General features: G+C 37.8%; 1 protein-coding gene across 1 annotated transcript; it reads right to left on the bottom strand.

The window, feature by feature from the left end:
- Positions 1-1375: 1375 nt before the first annotated feature.
- apobb.1 (apolipoprotein Bb, tandem duplicate 1) lies at positions 1376-17418 on the bottom strand. Its single transcript, XM_053489380.1, has 28 exons — positions 17324-17418; positions 17067-17096; positions 16738-16841; positions 16515-16660; positions 16215-16356; positions 15962-16114; positions 15693-15817; positions 15515-15600; positions 14978-15428; positions 14760-14874; positions 14525-14671; positions 14230-14441; positions 13895-14090; positions 13623-13799; positions 13278-13481; positions 12905-13069; positions 12596-12801; positions 12147-12326; positions 11921-12030; positions 11615-11822; positions 11324-11496; positions 10970-11133; positions 9784-9887; positions 9268-9641; positions 3243-9137; positions 2943-3048; positions 2656-2842; positions 1376-2566 (listed from the first exon to the last, which is right to left on the bottom strand). Exons 1-28 carry the CDS (start codon positions 17376-17378, stop codon positions 1664-1666), a joined length of 11118 nt encoding a protein of 3705 aa, XP_053345355.1. The 5' UTR covers positions 17379-17418; the 3' UTR covers positions 1376-1663.
- Positions 17419-19150: the final 1732 nt, after the last annotated feature.

Genomic DNA, 19150 nt, shown 5'->3' with positions numbered 1-19150 from the left:
AGCAATGGGTTCATGTATTATTGATTAAAACATACAAATAAAAATAGTTTTAATCGTCACCTTATTTTTTACAGTATAACATAATACAGATATATATTAAAAAAGGTCTAAATGTGTCTGTGTAAAAGCAAGAAAAAAGGGCTGTCTGTAATTGTGCTGAACCGATTCTTTTGAGTCACGAATCATTTAGTTCGATACACTTACCATCATTTAAATATTTTACTCTTTCATTTTTTATAATTTGTCTAATATGCCAAAATGTGGATATGGAATAAAGAATTTGGATATGTATTACAAATATCCATAATTCAGTTCTTCCTAGTTAAAATGAAAGATTCAGATATCCACAATGTCATTCCTCCTATCAACAACTGTCATTTCAGGAACTGGTCTATGGCATCCACAAGACTCTCCCTGGTGCCACCTATGCATTGACAAAAGCAATGGAAAAATCTTCTTTTAAATTACCCATGTACAGTACCTGACCAACTGAAGCAACCCCAGATCATAACACGGCCTCCAGAGGCTTGTACAGTTGCCACTATGCATTAAGGGTGCATCGCTTCATGTACTTCGCTTCTTATCCTGACACACTCAGGGATATGGTCAGTCTGGATTCATTAGACCACATGACCTTTTTCCAGTGCTTCAAAGTCCGAACGTACCCTAATAAATTGAGACCTTTTTTAATTAGTTTAACTAACAAGTGGTTATTTGCCACACAGCTGTTTGGACCCTATTTTTTAAAATTATTTTATAAGTCAACTGAAAAGGAACAGAAAATGCAGGTAAATCATTAAGGATGATTAAATACAGTAATTAAGTCATTGTGATTGCTATATGGATACCTCTTCTGACACAGTTCTTTAAGAAATGAGAAGCTACTTACATCATCATAGGGTTAAAATAACCAATTAAAGAGCCAATTAAAGGCTCTTACTTATTTGCTTATTTCAATCCAAATGGCCACTATTTTCTTTGACTGGGTAGTGTACCTCACATTTTTTCTGCCGCATAAAGTTTCCAGGTCCATCTGTCACTGTTTTAATTTCATAACCATATATACTATACTGTAGCTTTAGACAATCTCACTCACACATCACATGGATAAACATTGGAGAACATGCAAACTCAATGCACACAAAGGCAGAAATTGAACCCAGACCCTGGAGGTGCAAGGCGACAGTGCTAGCCACTAAGCCACCATGCCACCCGCTTCAGACAATGTATAACAAAATTACAATCACTTTATGCTGTATTTAAAAAAAAAGGAAATTTCAATCTGACTGTATACTCAGCTTAACATTTTATATACTATACTGTTTAAGTCCCATAAGTATCATTAAAAAAAATAATAATACAAACACACTTTGAATAATGAGCATTTTACCCATTTTAATCATGTGCATAGTGTGGTAACTGTAAGAAATAAAAAATAAGCTGTAATAAAAAATATATAATAAAGATTAAATGATGCATAGTTTTATTGCTTTTGGCTCATTTTTATATAATTGCACAAAAAGAATAATGCGCTGGGGTATTAATAATGTATGCAAGATAGAACTGACTGCTTTTAATGCATGTTAAAATTATATTTATTTGTCTAGTCTCAACAGCAGTTGGTAGTGTTTCATGTGCTTGGTGAGTTGTATTTTTTTTGTCACTATTTATAGAAAGGTAAAGAAATGTCCATTTTTAGCCTTCCATTGTGAACATTAACTAGGGCTTCTGGGTATGCTGGAAAAAATGCATAGAGCGTATTTTGAAACTCCTTGACCATAATTAACATCAATTCCATGTAAATGTTAACTAAGTCTTTCAAGTTAGTGATGGTTAGCAATCTATTAACATCTACAATCAAGTTTTTGACAACAATTCTAATGGTATTAGTGTATAATGCGTTGATTACTGCAGCAACATCATCGAGGACATCAGATTGGATCGTGTCAATAAATTTCTGTGTTTTCTCAACACACGTTTGGAGGACTTCACCCAGTTTCTCGAGAATCACATCAAGGCTCTCCAGCTGCTTGATCATATTCACACTGTGGATCAGGGCATTTTCCAAATAACCAAAGTTCTTGTCTCCAATCAAGGTTTTAACAGTTTGAATCATGTCTTTAAACGCTTCAGCAATGCTGCTTCTGATTTGCTTGCAGATCTCAGGCACTGTAGCTTCCTTCATACCAGGCAGCTTAATTTGGGTCTCCCTCAGGAAGGTGACAGCGGCATTAAGTATTTGCTGAATAGCTTTCTGGTGCTGACCAACAACATTTCTGAATAAAACAGAAAGCCGACTAACATCGGGGGTGTGATTGTTTGAAATAGTGTAGGCTTCATTTAGGGCAGTGACAAGAGCTGTCTTTAATCCATGCATGGCTTCAAGAATACCAGACTGTTCTGCAAAATTGGTAACAGTAGAGGCTATGAGAGTCAATCTCTGGTACACTTCCAGCATCATCTCTGTGGGTGCTTCCAGGTTGCAGTCAGCCTGGAAATGTATTTTTCGATCTCCATTTGCAATAACATTTACACTCAGGATGTCAATTTCATTGTCAGGTGCAGACTGTAAAAGAAATCAACAATTAATAAAAAAAACTAAAAATAAAAAAGCATGAATAAATAAACAGTAGAAGGACATAAAAGGTTACTAACTGCATAATGGCCATAGAATCGTGACATCAACTGAGATGGACTCTTGCCCTGAAGCTGAAAACCAAGGAAGCCAGCTGATGGTGAGGAAATTGAGACATTCATGCCCTCTATCTGAGCAGCGTAGCGAAGGTTTACATCAGTATGAGTTGGACTTGTGATGTCAACATTGAGGATATGGCTGGGAACACTGAAATATTATTGGAAATAATACATGCTATAATTACATAAACCGGTACTTGTAAATATAGAGTAGCAATTGAACATTTACTTTTTAGCCACTATTTTACCTTGGATTAAAAACACTGTTAAAGTCTATCGTGAAAGCATCATGTTCAAGGAAAGCCTTAGCTCTTGCATTCAGGATTTCATTTTCCACTTCAGTCCTGACATAGCCTATTGCAGATCAAAGCACAAAATAGAGATTAATTACATAAAATTACTCCAGATATTTTCCTCTTCTTAAATTTATTTATTTTTTTAATGTTCAACATGTTATAATTTTGGAAATACTTTGATATGGAGTATTAAGTAAGACCATGCAGCATATGAAATGCATTGTAATCCTTAACAAATAGCAAAATACTTACTATCAATATCATATTTCAGGAGTTCAACTGGAGATTTGGATGAAGACTTGAAAACAATTTTGAAAACTGGGGCGTCACCTTCCATCTCAACCACAGTATTTGTTGTATATACTGGAGAAACCATTTTTGTGCTATAGGAAATCTTCTGCTTGGAGAGAGTCACATCAACAACGGTCTTCTCTTGGAAGGTGAAATCACCAAAAGAGGTTGGCTGAGACAGGTCAACATCTACATCGGCAGAAAGGGAGCTCAGTGGAGCCAAGTTAACAGTGGCTTTGGTGGCATGTTTACCCTTTGTATTGAAGGTGGCAATATTCACTTCATTGTTGGAAATTATATTCAAGACAGTGTATACACGGCTAGGTGCTGACTCCATGTCAAAGTCTTCATTGACATCAAACTCTACTTTAAAAGTGCCATGATTAACATTTACATTCCCAATAGTTTTCACTTTGGAACGCAGTCCTTCACCAGTCATGTATATGTTTGCCTCATTATCCAAACTGCCCTTCACAATGCCAGTTTCCAGAAATGTCCCATCAATCATCCCTTTTGTGGTGGACTCGATAGAAATTAAGGGAACGTCTATTTTCAAAGTGTGTTCAGCAGCGCCACTACCAGCAGTCCTGATAATTGGAAGGTCAAATTTATGTTTGATCGTTAGTGTGGATATCGCACTTGGATGAACTTTGGTATCTACAAGCAACTTATGGTTAACTTCAGTGGTAAGGATTGGCAGATCCACGTAAGCAGCCGTGGTCACTGCTACTGTGGCATCCAAATTTTCTGTATTCACTGTGAAAGTGCTGTTATGGGTTCCTTCAATGTAAGCATTCTTCAGAGACAATGCATTAGCAAGTTTCAGTCCTCTCTTTAAGGTGAGGCTGCTTGTACCCTCAAGTTTAGCCTTCAGTTCTTCAAACAGAGAGGTAGATGTAGCAGCAATGCGGATAACAAGATCTTTTTCTCCATATATTCCAGCATTGGTATTTAGGGTGAAAATAGAAGACTTAAAAGACATCTCAGAGATTAAGTTTCCTGCAGCAGGAACACTAATGAAACCAAGATCAAAGATTTTTGCCAACCTGTTCTTTTGGTAGACAATTTTGGCATTTACATCAACAGCTGGTTTAATGGTTTGCAGATACTTAAGGCAGCAAGTCTCATATAAGTTGAACTCGTTGATGGCTGGGATTGTTAAATCAATGACTGGGATAAAAATTTCTGGAACGCTAATAGGAACATTGAGAAACTTCAGGTCAGTCTCACCATTTACCGCAGAATAAATTCCAGTCTCAGCATTATTGTTTTCAATTGTGAAGTTATAGCTGAATTTGTTCTGGCTTATTCGCAGAAGTGCTGCAGTCTTAACATGCTGCTTCTTGGAGTTAATAATCAAAGCATAATCATTCTGAAGATCAATTTTGGTGGAAAAGTACTCTTCGAGAATCACTTTGGTATTGCCCTTGTTCTGGATATCAACGATGATTTCAGTAGGACAGACCTTGATGCGAACTTCATTGAATAGAGTACCACTTACTGCTCCCATAAGTTCTGTCTCATGTGTTGCTTCCACTTCAACCTTCATGCTTCCAAGCTGAGCTATTCCAGATGCCAAGATCCTACTATTTTTAATGAATGGAGATTGAGTCTCAATTCTACCACTGAAGTTAAAATGGCTAAATGCAACTGCCTCAACATTTATTGCCTTTTTAATTTTTAGGGTGGCACCCTCTGTGTCTCCAGTAAAGGTAAATCTAACATGTTCTGGTGCAAGAGAGCAGACCAGTTTACTCTTGTGGGTGAATTCATCAAGAACATATCCAGAAACAACAAATGTGCCTGTGCCTGAATTTTCAACTGTTAGTTTAATGGTGCCATCCTTCTGCAAAATAACTGCTGACTGTGTCATAGCAGCCTCACTTGTCAAGTATAGGATGGGAATCATCACTCGATGCTTGTAGGTTGTATCAGAAGATGCTGTCATTCCACCTTCCACTGCAAAGAATGCTTTGTTTGCGATGTCTGCTGTGTAGGCTGCGGTAGTCACCCTCAGAGTTGTTACGGCATTGCCCTGGGCAGAGCGACCATATAATGTTACTGAGGCCTGATGTTCAACATTAAGGGCACTATGTATAAACTTCAGAGTATCAGCTATAACCACACGGCTCATTTTTGGTAGACCAATGCGCAAAGTGCCATCTAGATTATAGTTTAAAATTTCAAAGCTGGAAGATTGCCCCACAGAACTAATAAGTGCTATAAAGTGATGCTTTTGCTCACTGTCAGTGGAATTTCGCACTTCAAAATCAGTGCTAACTGTGTAAATGGGGCAATTAACACTGATCTTGCCACGGAACTTTCCAAATGCAGGCAAAATCAATGTATTGGGGATTTTTGGCAGCTTGATCTCAGGAATCTGAAGAGGGATGTTAAGGAAATGCTTATCATTTAATTTAGGAATGGCAGGCAAGGAAATCTGAGGTAAAGTAATCGCTGGAAGGTTGACAGCAGACAGGTCAGGCAGGTACATTGTGAGTTTTTCAATGGCAGTACAACTGTGAAATTTCTCAATATTATAGTTGACAATGAACTCAGCAAGGTCTACGAGAAATTCCTTGATATCATCAAAAGTGATGGTCATTTCTGGCACAGTGTAAGATCCCAGAATGGTAAACCTTGGAATGTTAAACTGTACAGGGATCTCAGTCTCCAGAAGTTGCTGCAAACTGAATTTCAGGGAAGGAAGAACCAAGTCAGTAAATGGGACAGTGAAAGACGGTATCTCAAGTTCAGATGTCTTGAGGGCTTTCAAAACATTGTCACTGATTAGCTTCAGTTCAGCGACAATTGATTGATCAAAGAGTTTTCTGGCCACCTCCAAATAGTCATTAAGTGCATTAGTGAGTATAGCCAAAACCTTGCTATAGATATCACTCACTTGCTGCAAAGCTAGTGTCAGTTCTTTTCTAATATCCATTTGAATAATGTCCTGCTTGAACTTCTCAACAGTTTTCTTAAGGTCATTAAGGACAACAGTGTCAATGAGATCTTTCAATGTTTTTATGACATCTGAAATTTTGTCTGATCCTAGCTCTTTCATGAAATTAGACACGGATGACAGGGCATTATTAATGAAATCTCGGGTTGCCTCAAATTTCTGGGGAAGCTCAAGTGATAGAATAAGTTTGTTAAATTTTGCTGTATACTCATTAATCTTTTGATTAGCCTCATCTACAAATGTATTGTATTCAAATGACTTAAGTGATTTAACAAAACTCTCAAGTAACTGATTCAAATCATCAATCATCTGCTTTATGTCAGTTGTCTTCAGGTAGGTAAGGGTATTATCAAGCATGTGTGGGAGGGGAATCTGAATTGATTTCAGGGTGCTACCAAGGATTTGGATTGTTTCATCAATTTTGAACTGTTTGACGAGATCCAGAAGCTTATCCAAAAATTCCCCAGCTCTCTTGTCAAGCTCATATTTTATCACAAATTCTCTGAGGGTGCTGTAGATAACTTTATACTCGCCAACAATGTCTAGTTCGGAGATTAGCTCCTTTAGTGCATTAGCAATCTTGCTGATTTCTTCCCGGGGAAATTTGGTGAGCAGATGTTGTGTGTACATCTCAGTAGTTTCAATGATGTTTTGCATTTGGTCCACAAACTGAGCCTTATCAAAATTTGTGACCATATTCTTTAGGTCTGTCACATACTGCTGCAGATGCAATTTAATGGCATTTAGTTTTTCAACATCATAGTATGCAGGAATGCCGCTGTGTTCCAGTTTAGTCATATCAATCTGTTCAATCACATTTTCAATGGCTTCAATGACAGCAAGGAGCATGCTCCTCATGTCATATTCTTCACTGAGTGAAGTTACCTTCTGCAAAATTGTGTCAGACAGGTCACCACTTACAATCAATTCCTGTATGTCACTGACACGAGTACTTAACTCAGCTACAGCCCTCTGTGCGATAGTCCTTAGTTTACGCACAACAGCCTCCAGTTCCTCGGGGGTAACTGAAAGCTTCTGAGCATATGCAATCAGGCTATTTTTAAGCTTGTCAAATTTCTCTTCAAAATGAAACTCAGTTACAGAATCAGCAAAGTGCTGTAGAAGGGTCTGAATCTTGGCAATAAATTCATCTCTTTTTATAAAATCCTGCAATGCCTCAATAAGAGTCACAGATGTGATTTTGATGTTCTCGATGACTGCAGGTAGACTTTCCAAAAGCGGCAAGTTGATAACATGACTCTCTGTGTTCCTGTCATACTGCAGCAAAGCTGAGATAGAGAACTCTTGGCTTTCTTTGTAATTGACTGCTCCAGACACTTCCATTCCAATCCTCTCATGGTTGTTATAAGCTCTAAGTTCTTGGTTGAACACATGGTTGTTTATTTTAGACTTTAGTGTTACTGATGCTGACTGCTCAGACAGTGACAGTTGAGTGTCAACCTTCTTATCAACGTTGGCCTCAAAAATTACATTGTTGTCCAACTCATGTGTAGTTGAGAACCTACATTCATGAGAATGGGCAAGAGCAAGTGGCTCGGCCTTTAGAAGAACTTTGGTGTACACCTGTGAACTATGTTTTCCATAAAAATAGACCTCCCCATCCCCATTGGCAAGGGCATGCAAATTAATGGTAAATGGAGCAGCAGTGGCTTGAATTGAAGTGGAGAAGCGAACAAGTTTGGAATTAAAGCGTGCATCATTGTTGATCCTTACACCAAGTCCTACAATCTCTATTTCAGTGTTGTCGCTTAAATGAGCTCCAATGAGCTTTCCAGATGTACTACACTTAGCATTTCCAGTCAGATCTGCAAGTTTGATTTCACAGGTGTTTTTTAGCTCTGTATCAAAGGCAAGCTTTAAATGACTTGTCATGCCAGCAGTTGCAGTGTAAGGTTCTGCCTGAACCGAGATGTCATATATGTACCATATGTTCTGGGCAAGGTCGACCCGAGATTTTGAAGTTAAATCTAGAGAAAGCATTGTGGCAGATATTTCATTGGTGTTGTCAATAGCCATGCCATTACATTCTCCTTTTGTTTTGGTGGATAGTGAAAATTTTGAAGTATGAAGGTTACCACTGAAGGTATTCATAAGAGTAAGCAGGCTATTCACTGACGTGGTGCCACTGGTAACCAGGCCATTTTTATCCAGGGTCAGACTGGCTTTGTGAGTAGCTGTGTGTTCAGCTATCTTCAAAGAAGCATTACTGTTTACAACCAGACTATTAATATTAAGAGTTGCAATGAACAGGGAGTTAATATGGTTTTCAGATTGACTGCTTGTTGTTTCAAGTTTAATGCTGATGTCTTCACCACCAAAGTTTGCTTCTGCAGTGTTGAGGATGTTTAGCCCCAGATCCAATGACTTAGTGTCTGATTTAAAAGCATACTTCGATTTTGTCAGAGTAACTTCAGCTCTGTGTGTCAGCATATCCTCAAATACAGCTGAGTTTGATACAACTGATAGCTCTCCATCAACAAAGCTTGCTGCAAGTTTGTTTTGAGCCTTTAAAAGACGTGAATTAATTTCTAACGTTGAATCAATTTTCGCCTCTGGCTTAAATGGAATGACAGCGAGGGACTGTTTGAGGATGACATCACCATCAATAGGACCAGCCACAAAGGATCCTTGTAGGTTGTTATTTCCAAATAGCCCTACTGGTTTGACTCCAACTTGGCCTGAATGTTCCAGAGAAAGCTTTAGATTGAACGGACTTGTGGCTTCAAGCTTGCTGGTTGATTTTATACTAATTTCCTCCATTAGTTGAACTTCTTCAGCAATGTTGATACTAGCATGAATGAGCTTGTGATTGACAGCAGTGCTCATCTCTGCCCTTATGGTATCAGTCATTGTTCCACTAACCAAGGTCGATCCTGTGCAGAAGCCAAATAATTAAATCAGTTATATTGCACTTTTTCCTAGACCACTTTTAATCAACTAATCTGGCTCATGTGTCAAATAGCCAATAGTGTCAACTAGACGGAACAGTTATTCAGTACTTACCTTCAATTTTAAAGGAGAGGACATCTACAGGGCCAGATCCAGTTACAATAACTCTAGCAGAATATTTTGGATGTTCATCAGAATCTTTGCCAGCAGACACGTTTGCCTCCAAGTTATAGAGGTTGCTGCTTAGCTTACCGGCCACTTCTGCCTTTCCAATGGTGGGCAGAGACAAAGTTAGAGTCTTAGGAATAAACAATTCAGGCAATGGAACTTTTATAGAAGCAATATTTAGACCAAGCTGAGGCAAATCCAGGTTTGGTGTGGTGAGAGAAGGAGGAAAGTTCAGATCCTTCGTTGACTTGCCACCAAGAGGTACCGGGATGCTGATGGTGTGGTAATGCTTTCCAAAGTGGTACTTTGCATCTGCCTCACTAATGAAAAAACAAACCAAAGCATGTAACAAATATTAGCATCTAACTTCTGTTATTTTAAATATTCACTGTTTTTGTGAGTTTTGTAATAAACATAAAAAACAACATGATATGTCTTTTAACAAATGTGGGGCTTACTCACGTGTTTAAAAACAGTGTCTCAGGCACCTCAAACTCAGGGAGAGAAGGAACCCTTAGGTTTTCCAGATATGGGATCTTGGAAGCTTCAAGATATAAATTTGTGGTCTGTAAAAAGGAGAAAAAAATTAGGATTTTAGATTTTAAGCAGCATTTATTTTCTGGGTTGGTAAATTAATTTTACTCCAATTAAAATGTTATACATTAACAAACATAATTAGCACATAATTGACCCTTTATAAACAGATCTAACCCTAACCCTGAAACCCACTAGGTTTTTGGAACTTAATTGTTATTCGGTTATTTAATTAGGGCCCAAGCATTATGATATCATATTGTCATAGTGTTTGAGGGTACTCTTGTTCTTCTAAGGATTTTCTTCAGCCGCCAGGTATCTTAATGGCATTAAATTTCAACCTGTGTGTTGATTTTCACGATGTTTTGAGCATGTTAAGACCACCAAGAAGCACCGGATGCTGGAAAAAAAGGCCTTAGGAGAACAAGAGGGGCCCTCACACAAGATTTTGCTGCATAACTCATACATACTTGCATCTCATTGAGCTGAACAACTTGTATGCATTTCATGTCCTAGGTTCTACTCCACAGGAAGTCAGTTATTTGGGGTATTTATAGGATTGTCACCAAACTGGGCCTACAGTATGTGATCTCAAGACATTGAGGATGTAAAATTACAGAGGGATTTTTGATATCTCAAACCAGTTGGCCATGGCGATGCCCTAAACTTATGCCTAAAAGTGTTTAATAACTGAGTGACGTAAATGCGTGCACCCACTGTGCTACTGTCTTTAATGGGCCCCCGTGGGCGGGATTATGGCGCAAGGTGCTTGGGCCCGCTCATCGGTGCTTGTTGACTATATTTGTACTTAAAAGTATAACTGCTCTATCATGCTGTGTTTTATTTACAAGAAAGTAACTATAAATAACAGAAAGCTGAGAAATTTAGTCAAAGTAATCTTCAGGACTTGTTATTAATGTGATTAATTGTGATTTTTGAATTCAAGGTTCTAGTTATGAAAGAAATGCTGTTTGCCTCATTTAGACTGTAATAAAACTTGGCATTTATTATGCCACTACATAAAAATAAAAATAAAAATTATATAGAATGATTGAATGTCACCAAATACACAGATGAGTTCTTTTAGGAGAAGTGATAGTTTTTAGTATCTTACCGCAATTGATGAGGCCAATACATCACAGACCTTTGTTTTAGTCTGTCCAATATGCTGATTCAACAGTTCTCTGATATCTGTCTTGATGGCATCAAGTTTGGAAACGATATTCTGGGTTTTAGCGCTGACATTTGACTTAACCTGAGCTTCAACTTTCTCATCATCTAAAAAATAAAAATAGCAGGTTCATTAGCTCATCTCGCATCAGATTTCCTGGTTTTACGATGCAAGACTTTAGCAATAATATATAGAGTATATTATGATTAGCTAAATCATGATAATAATTCAGGGTTTGGGATATCATTGATTTTAGCATTATACTAGTAGTAATAGTAATTGCAGTAATAGTAGTACCATATTTTAGCACCAGTTTCTGCACAGATGATGTGTCAAGGAACTTGATGTCACTTTCAAGTTCCAATGTCATTTCCTCTACACGCTTCAGACTAGCTGTCACTTTTGCATCAGCCTCAAGAGATGGAACAAGCAACTGAACCTGCACCAGAACGTTGTTAATTGCCTCAATCCTAAAAGAGAGGATAACAGTTTGAGATGATGCGAGTGTTTCACAGTATAAATATGTTTTAAGCAGGAATGACTGTTGCATACTTGTATATACTGTACAGTAGTTGTATAAATACATACTTTGCCAGGCCAACCAGAGATGCCTGAGGGATATTCTTGTTGATAAAGTCAATCTGGATGGAATGTGTGCCTTTTCCCTTATTGCTTGGGTCAGCCGCCCCAATTCGAATACCAGCTTCAATATCATAGTCAGGGATTTGGAATTCAGCAGAAAGAGTATTCTCCCTTCTATTGAACATGACTTTGGATGTAGCCTCAAAGGTTGTTCCTGGGATTGTCAGATATATGTTTCAATTAGAGATTAAGGCTTACATTCAGGCAGATTTAGACATATTATGACTCATTCAAATTGATATTGTGACATACCTTCAGCTTTTACATCAAATGTGACTTTGTCAGTGTCTTCCTCGTGTGCGTAGTTAAGAGTGGCGGTATACTCAGAGACATCAGCTGTTGGGTGCAGCTCAATAGCAAATCTAAAAAACAGGAGTTGAGAGTTCACACATACACACTCAAGGAGAAGGTAAGAAATAAGTAGAGAGAGACCGAGAGAGAGAGTGAGAGGGAGAGATGGAGGAGAAGAGTTGCTTACTTGCTGTCACCAGAAAGTGGGAAGTATGGTGAGGCATCATTTAGCGTGGCATCTGAGTACTGACGAGCGTTGCACAATTTCACCCCAGAGAAGAGAGGTGTGCATTCACTCACATCAATATGGTCTGTTATAGCAGGAATGGGTTGTGTTTTATTACCAGCAACAGACACCATGGAGTTGCTGTACAAATTACAAAACAAGTACTGTGTTATAAATAATAATAGTAATAATAATAATAATAATAATAATAATAATAATAAGGTTATTCTCTATTTAAAATATTATACTTATAATATTGGAATTATACTATTATTCGTGTTTAGTTTTATGCTTGGGATTTATTTCTGTGTTTATTACATTTATTCATATAGGGCTTAAATAGACAAAATCACAAGATATTTTTACATAAATCCAGATACAGATGCAAATGTCATGAAGAGACGTGTTACCTCACACTGAGAAGCTTAACTGGGCTTTCAGGAGTAGGGATGCTCAGCTTGATCTGATTGCGGGTCATGGCAATTTTAGCTCTCATGCCACTCTCATGATAGATGTTGGTATGCATCTCCAAGCCAGAGTGAACATAGTCCGGAAGGTGAGCACCGATTTCAGTCACAAATTCAATACCAGCAGATGGCATAAAGGCAATCTCACTCTATTGATTACAACACAGACAAGGTTTTGATTAATTGCTGCATCCTGAATATGCTTCTGAAATGCCCCTACCCCCTTTAAAAAAAAAAAAAAGTAAAAAATACCATATCTGGACTAATTCTGAGTCCTCCTTTAACACCAGGTGTGAAGATACCAGACAAAGCCACCCTTAGTGGAAGACCAGGACCAGTAGGCAGGTAAAACTCATTGTCCATGAAGATGTAATGAAGGAAGAGCTCATTGTCAGCACTGGAGAACAGGTTCTTAAACTAGATTAAAAATAAAGATTAACAAAGGTTACTGTTTTTATCCATTAATACAGCTTACTTTATACCATATGTTGCATTATAAATAGGATGAGTAAAAAAAATTAGATATCACAATGTTGTTTTGTTTTTTTTGCAGTCATTTAGTAAATTATTTGCCAAAGTTTTCTTTACCTCTTTATGAAATCAAGCTTGGGAAACCATTACTCACATCAACATGGAACATCCTCAAAATGTTTTGAGCCACACTTGTCACAGAGTTGGCCATTTCTTCCAAATCTTTGGTTTTAATATAACCAAGCTCAGCACCTAGCAACCTTAGGTAGATCATGGCTTCAGGTGCATCTTGGGTTTTCAGCTTCTTGATTAGCTTGTCAACATTTTTTCCAATTTCTCTTATGATATTTTTTGGTCCCTAAACAAAGAATTTGTATACTAATTATAAAAATGTCCCTAACACACCACGATCAAGAGTGCAAGAAGGAGATTTACAAGGTTTACAAGAATTTGATATTACTCTAAAGCACTTTATATCCAAATCCCATGTCTGACATACCTGTTTCTTTTTATTGTCATTCAAGGCTGGAATTATGGTTTTGAGGATCTCCTTAATTTGGGAAGGCATCTTATCAGAAGCATAGAAAATAGTCTTCATCACAGTATCAGGAAAGAATCCATTAGGACCAAATAAAGCCTCAACAGTCGGGTCAAGTCCCTTACCCTCCATACCAACCTAGAAGTAAGAGAAAATGTGACAAATAAAGTGAAAAATAAAGACGCTACATGTAACAGAGCTAGGTATTTTAATGTGTGTGTGTGTGTGTGTACCTCAACCATGTCAATGTCATATCCAAACGCATTTAGTGTCATTTCAAGCATTACTTCCGTAGGCAGTTTGTTTTCTTTGTCAAAGATCATGTTTCCCTCCAGAGATCCAATCTTGTAGTTACGAGAAATTGTAGAGGCATCCATGAAAGTTTTAACCTCATTGCTTTGAAGTGCGTCAAGAATTTTCTGGCTTACTCTAAGAAAATCAATTGAACAAATAGGTTTTAATATTTGTAAAGTAATCAGACTTCCCAGATTTAATTGGAAAGATATGTCTGACGCAAAATAACTCAGTGGTCTCAGTATTTAGGATTTGTGCGATGTGTTTTACTCACTCTTCGGTCTCTTTTGATGTAGAGCTCAGAATGTTGGTAAGGTGAGATATCACAAAGCTCTTGACCTGCAGGTTTTCGTCACTTGGTAGAGCTGCCGCCAACTGTTCAAGTTCAGCAGACTGAGGATCCTTCATTAGGATGAGGTAAGCAGCAATACGTTTCTGCACCGGAGCTGCTCTGTCCAGGAGAACCTGCATTAGCACTGTTCTGCCCTGTAAAAACAAAAATGAGTTTTATGTCAATTTATAAGACTAGCTGTGTTGAGTGTTTTGTAGCTAGGGGGGAAGCAGTATACCTCTTCAGGAAGGGGGGTAAGCCTGAAGACCTGGATGGCTGCTTGCTGAACCTCGGTGGAGGCAGCAGGTTGGTTAATGCACTGAATCACAGCTGACTTCAGGGCAGGACTTGCAGCACCAACAGCTTCAGCCATGTTTCCAGTTACCTTTACAGGAAGATATTAGTGCATACGTTTATAAGAGGCTTGTCAAGGATTAGACAGAAAGGGTTGAATAGAAATAGCGTAGACCTACCCTTAGAGTCAAATAGATGTGTTCCTGGTCACCTGTGCAGTCTCCAATATTTTCAAGAATGTAATCTGCCATTTCCTCGATTTCAGGTGTGACTTTTCTTTCTGCCTTATACAGCCTGATATTAGAACATGGAAAAAATAATATATGTAAGTGGCAACAACTTAGTGGTGCATTTAATGTATAATAAATGCTTATTCATCAGCGTTGGCATACACCACCTTCTAACAGCATTGCTGATAGCATAGTAAATAAGTTTGCTTGGCTTTAACTTGGCCATCTCTAGCATTTCCTTGACAAGCACTGGAGAGGGGTGGGGGATCATTCCCAGGGCATAGACCACAGCATCAATTTTAGTGACCGAACTTTTGAAGGTCTGGAGGATTTGCATGAAGGCAGTGCTGCACTCCGGGGTCCCACACTGGAACAGAGCCTGGTAGGTCAGAGAAGGAGAGATTTCCAATGCCTCTGGCAAAGCGCCAGCCAGTGTTTCAGCATTCATCTTGCGCATCACAGCTACAAGCTTGTAAGCCAGGTGAGCTCTCTTGTGTCCACTGGTGGTGTGCAAAAGGTCAGCCAACTCTCTCAGAACAGCAAGAATGGCATTTTTGTCTTGATTCGGGCTCATGTCAACACTCTCATCAAGGTACAGCGCCTGCATGTTAGCCACTTCTATTAAACATTAAAAAAGGCTAAAGTCAGTATTTTAATGCTTTTCTTACATAGCAAATATTTAATGCACTTTAAGATGGTCTTACTGTGATCGAACACTCTTTCGTTGTATTTAGTCACGCTATGGAGAGCTAGTGTCTGCTTGCTAACACTGGTGACTCCATACTTCCCCCTGGTGATAATTAATGAGAAATAATAATGTGACAGATTAAAATCATTACCACTTGGAGCAACCTCACTTAAGCTATGGTATAAATTACTTACTTATGAGAAAAAGGCAAAAGGAGGTGGTCCTCAGTGCAAACTCCAGAGGTCATGTGTTTCTGCACATTGTCAAATTTGTATCTGCAAGTCTGTTTGCTTCTGATTAACTGAGCGAGTGGGGAGTGCTGCAGGAAACAAAGAGGTAAGTCCATAAATGAAGCATCTGACCTTAACACACTGCATTAAAGATAATTAAATAACACAGTTTGAGTAATTCGCTTATAAGCCACGTGCAATCATTACTTTTGGTGTGCTCACAATGAACTTACCATGTCTGTAATGATAGCCAGAGGGCTGGTGTAGTCCTTGATTGGTCTGAACTGGTCGCATCTGGATAAGTCCCTGTTAAGCGTCACATCAGTGGCAATATCTTCTCTGGTGTTCACATTGTAATCAGTCTCACACATACCATAGATTGTGGGCTGGTTTGGGAACAAAGGTAAAATTATAGCAGGTTTATATTCAAGGTAGATTGTTTAATTCCAAAAGGAAGCTCTTTTTGGTATTTTTGTTTGAGCTGACCATGTTTTTATTCTTCTCATCTTGGAGTGCAGGCACAGCCAGGGCAGAGATGACACCTCTCTTGATGTTCAGTATGTTAATTAGCTCATCATCCTCAGGGTAGAGTTTGATATCATCTTCTACGATGACCTTTAATGGGTGCCTGTAAATAAGAGGAGATACGTTTTTCTCTGGGGATTATCAAATATTTTGGACTAGAACCCTCGAACCCTTAAGGTTCTAACCACTATGCCATCATGCCACCTGATCATAAATTGGTGGGAGGAAAAAAACTCATGTCCTGTGATTATTCTAACATACTTCTCCATTTGAGCCTTGAAGGTCTCAGCACCAGCAGTGGATCCAAAGACTGGGTTTCCATCTGCATCAACACTGATGACTTCACTCAGTGCACACTCCTTGGTGTGCACAATGAAGTGGCATGGGCCAGGAACCTCAATCTCGACCTGTAATACATTCGGAGTGTCAGGGCCTATTTTTTGTAAAATAAGAATTTGATCTGAACATTGAGGTCCTTTTGTACCTTGCAGCTGACTTTAGGTCCATTGATAGCTCCATTCAGTGTGTTCAGAGACTCAGCTTCATAGTGGTACTCATACTTGTGAAAGCTTTTGTACCTTTTAGCCACTAGGGGGAGATAAGCAACATTTAGAATTGTGCCTATTTGATCAAACTTCATCGCCGCAGAAGTAAAAGATGCTTATAGAATCTTTATTATTATTATTATTATTATTACAATTGTACACAAAGATTTTCATATGTAAAATTATGGTATTTAATATTTACATAATGATCACATATAATTGCAACAATTTAATGATAGTTCTCTGACTATTTATACAAGGTACTTACAAAGGCACACTGCTTCATCATCTTGAGCATCTGCAAACAAAACATAAGAAGTATTTCAGAAAAAAAGATAGAAATATTAATATTAATTAAAACCATAGATGATAGAAAAAGAGATTTTTTTTCTTTGTTTTCTTTAATCCATCTCCTCTCTTTTATACATCTTTGAGTAATTTTTTAAAAATTTTCTATTCAATTTACATTCTGGAAAATTATCTTTTATTAAAGTATAGGGGAAATAAAAATCCACTTATACCTACCGATAATGACGATGGCGTAGACGAGTAGCAAAACAAAGAGCTTAGTATCCCCCATGATGGGTTCAATAAACTCCTGCCTTGCGGCGCCAATTGAGTACTCTGGATGGACTGATTTGCGTGTGTGTTATTCTTGGTCTTTTATACTCCAGATAGAGTGGGAGGTGAGATTGGTGGAGCAGGCAGTTCGGCCCTGCTCCAAAGTTCAGACCATCCACCTCTCTGGCGCGACAAAGAAGACTAGTTTCATAAAGTGAACAAGCTTCACTTTGGCCAACTGTCGGCTTGCACAATGTAGATTTTTCTTTGATTTACCCTAAATAATCTGATTCCTATTTACTTAAAATAAGTGAACTCCTATTTATGTCCATGCAGAGGTTTAAAGATCCTTTTTTTTTTACCATGTTTCCACAGTCCCATAGCATTATTGCTTCCGATCAGAAGCATTCCATTGTCGTATGTTGAAATTCTCCATTATAACATTAATTGTCCAACAAATTAAATAAAAAGTCAGTACATTTTCAGATTTATGAATAAATAAATCTAAATAAATCTATTGGAATTACATCCAGGAATAAAGGAATTATTCTAGTTTACACCCTGTGATACAGGATATATTAAACATCACTGAGCACCTTATTTTTAACATTACACTAATTCTAGGGAATGCCTCATTTTGCTCTCAAAACTGCCTCCATTTTTTGTGTAATGGTCTCCGTGATTTTGCTTCGTGAGAGTCTGGTTCATGTTGACATAATTGCATCATGCAATTTTTTCAGTTTTTTCATGTGGACTTTCATAGACATTACCAAATAGTTAACTGTGACATTTCATTGACCTGTTAAGAAGTTGTCAGCTCAGCACAAGGAAGGAAGGTATCTCTTCTGGGTCTGTCCTCCAGACTCTGTGTTCTGTACATTGCTTATTGCTGATAGACAAGCTTCCACTCGCTTCATCTGATCCCTGCTGCTGGACAAGGTACACCTAATGATCAATGCATGATCACATGAGGATCAACTATTCCTCCACAAGGGTCCAACCAGTAGAGAAAGACCATTGTATTTACATTGGGTGTTATTTAATGAAAACATTGTACTGTGCAGCTTCAACATGACCTTATATTTCTGTCCTCATTGTTTTAACATAAATACTAAAACATGCTGTATAGAAGAAGAAAAAACAAGCATAGTGATATAAGACCAAACTTAGACACATTGAGAAACCTTAACATCATTTATTCACATTCATTCATTCTTCTATTGTTTATTTATTTTAATATTTTAATGACATAATAGATGACATTATAACCAAATAGTACTTTATCTTTGCCATATACAAAAACCAGATACAGGAATATAAAAAAAAGAAATATACATATAGCAAATAAGGATCCTTTGCCAAGCAGATTAAAGTGTTAATAAGGTCTGGGTAACAAGGAGAGCTTAAACATATAGTGCCTTTTACTAAAATAAATAATGCTAGATTGTTTTCCTAATGCGCTGTAACATTGTGTCAGCATAACTTGGGTATTGGCCTTAATTTTCATAGTACTGGAGATCAAAATAAGAACTACATTTTCTCATATGTGCCATAAGAGTACAGGGAAATATTTTGTGCTATGCAACTATACATAATTCTTATCATGACTGTGTCTAAAAGTCCACCACAATATCAAATCTCTGATAAAGGCAGAGGCATGTTAAGTGCTTCGTTACGTAAGCCTTCTACAGAGAATTAAAACAGTTTCATTTCTCATGAAGCCTGGTTAACTATACTATTGAAATCCACACTAGATGATAGTGATCATAGGGCATAATGTGGGAGAATGTT

This window comes from Clarias gariepinus, chromosome 27 (genome assembly GCF_024256425.1).
Source record: "Clarias gariepinus isolate MV-2021 ecotype Netherlands chromosome 27, CGAR_prim_01v2, whole genome shotgun sequence".
Taxonomy (NCBI): domain Eukaryota; kingdom Metazoa; phylum Chordata; class Actinopteri; order Siluriformes; family Clariidae; genus Clarias; species Clarias gariepinus.
This window is presented reverse-complemented; position numbering and strand designations above follow the sequence as displayed.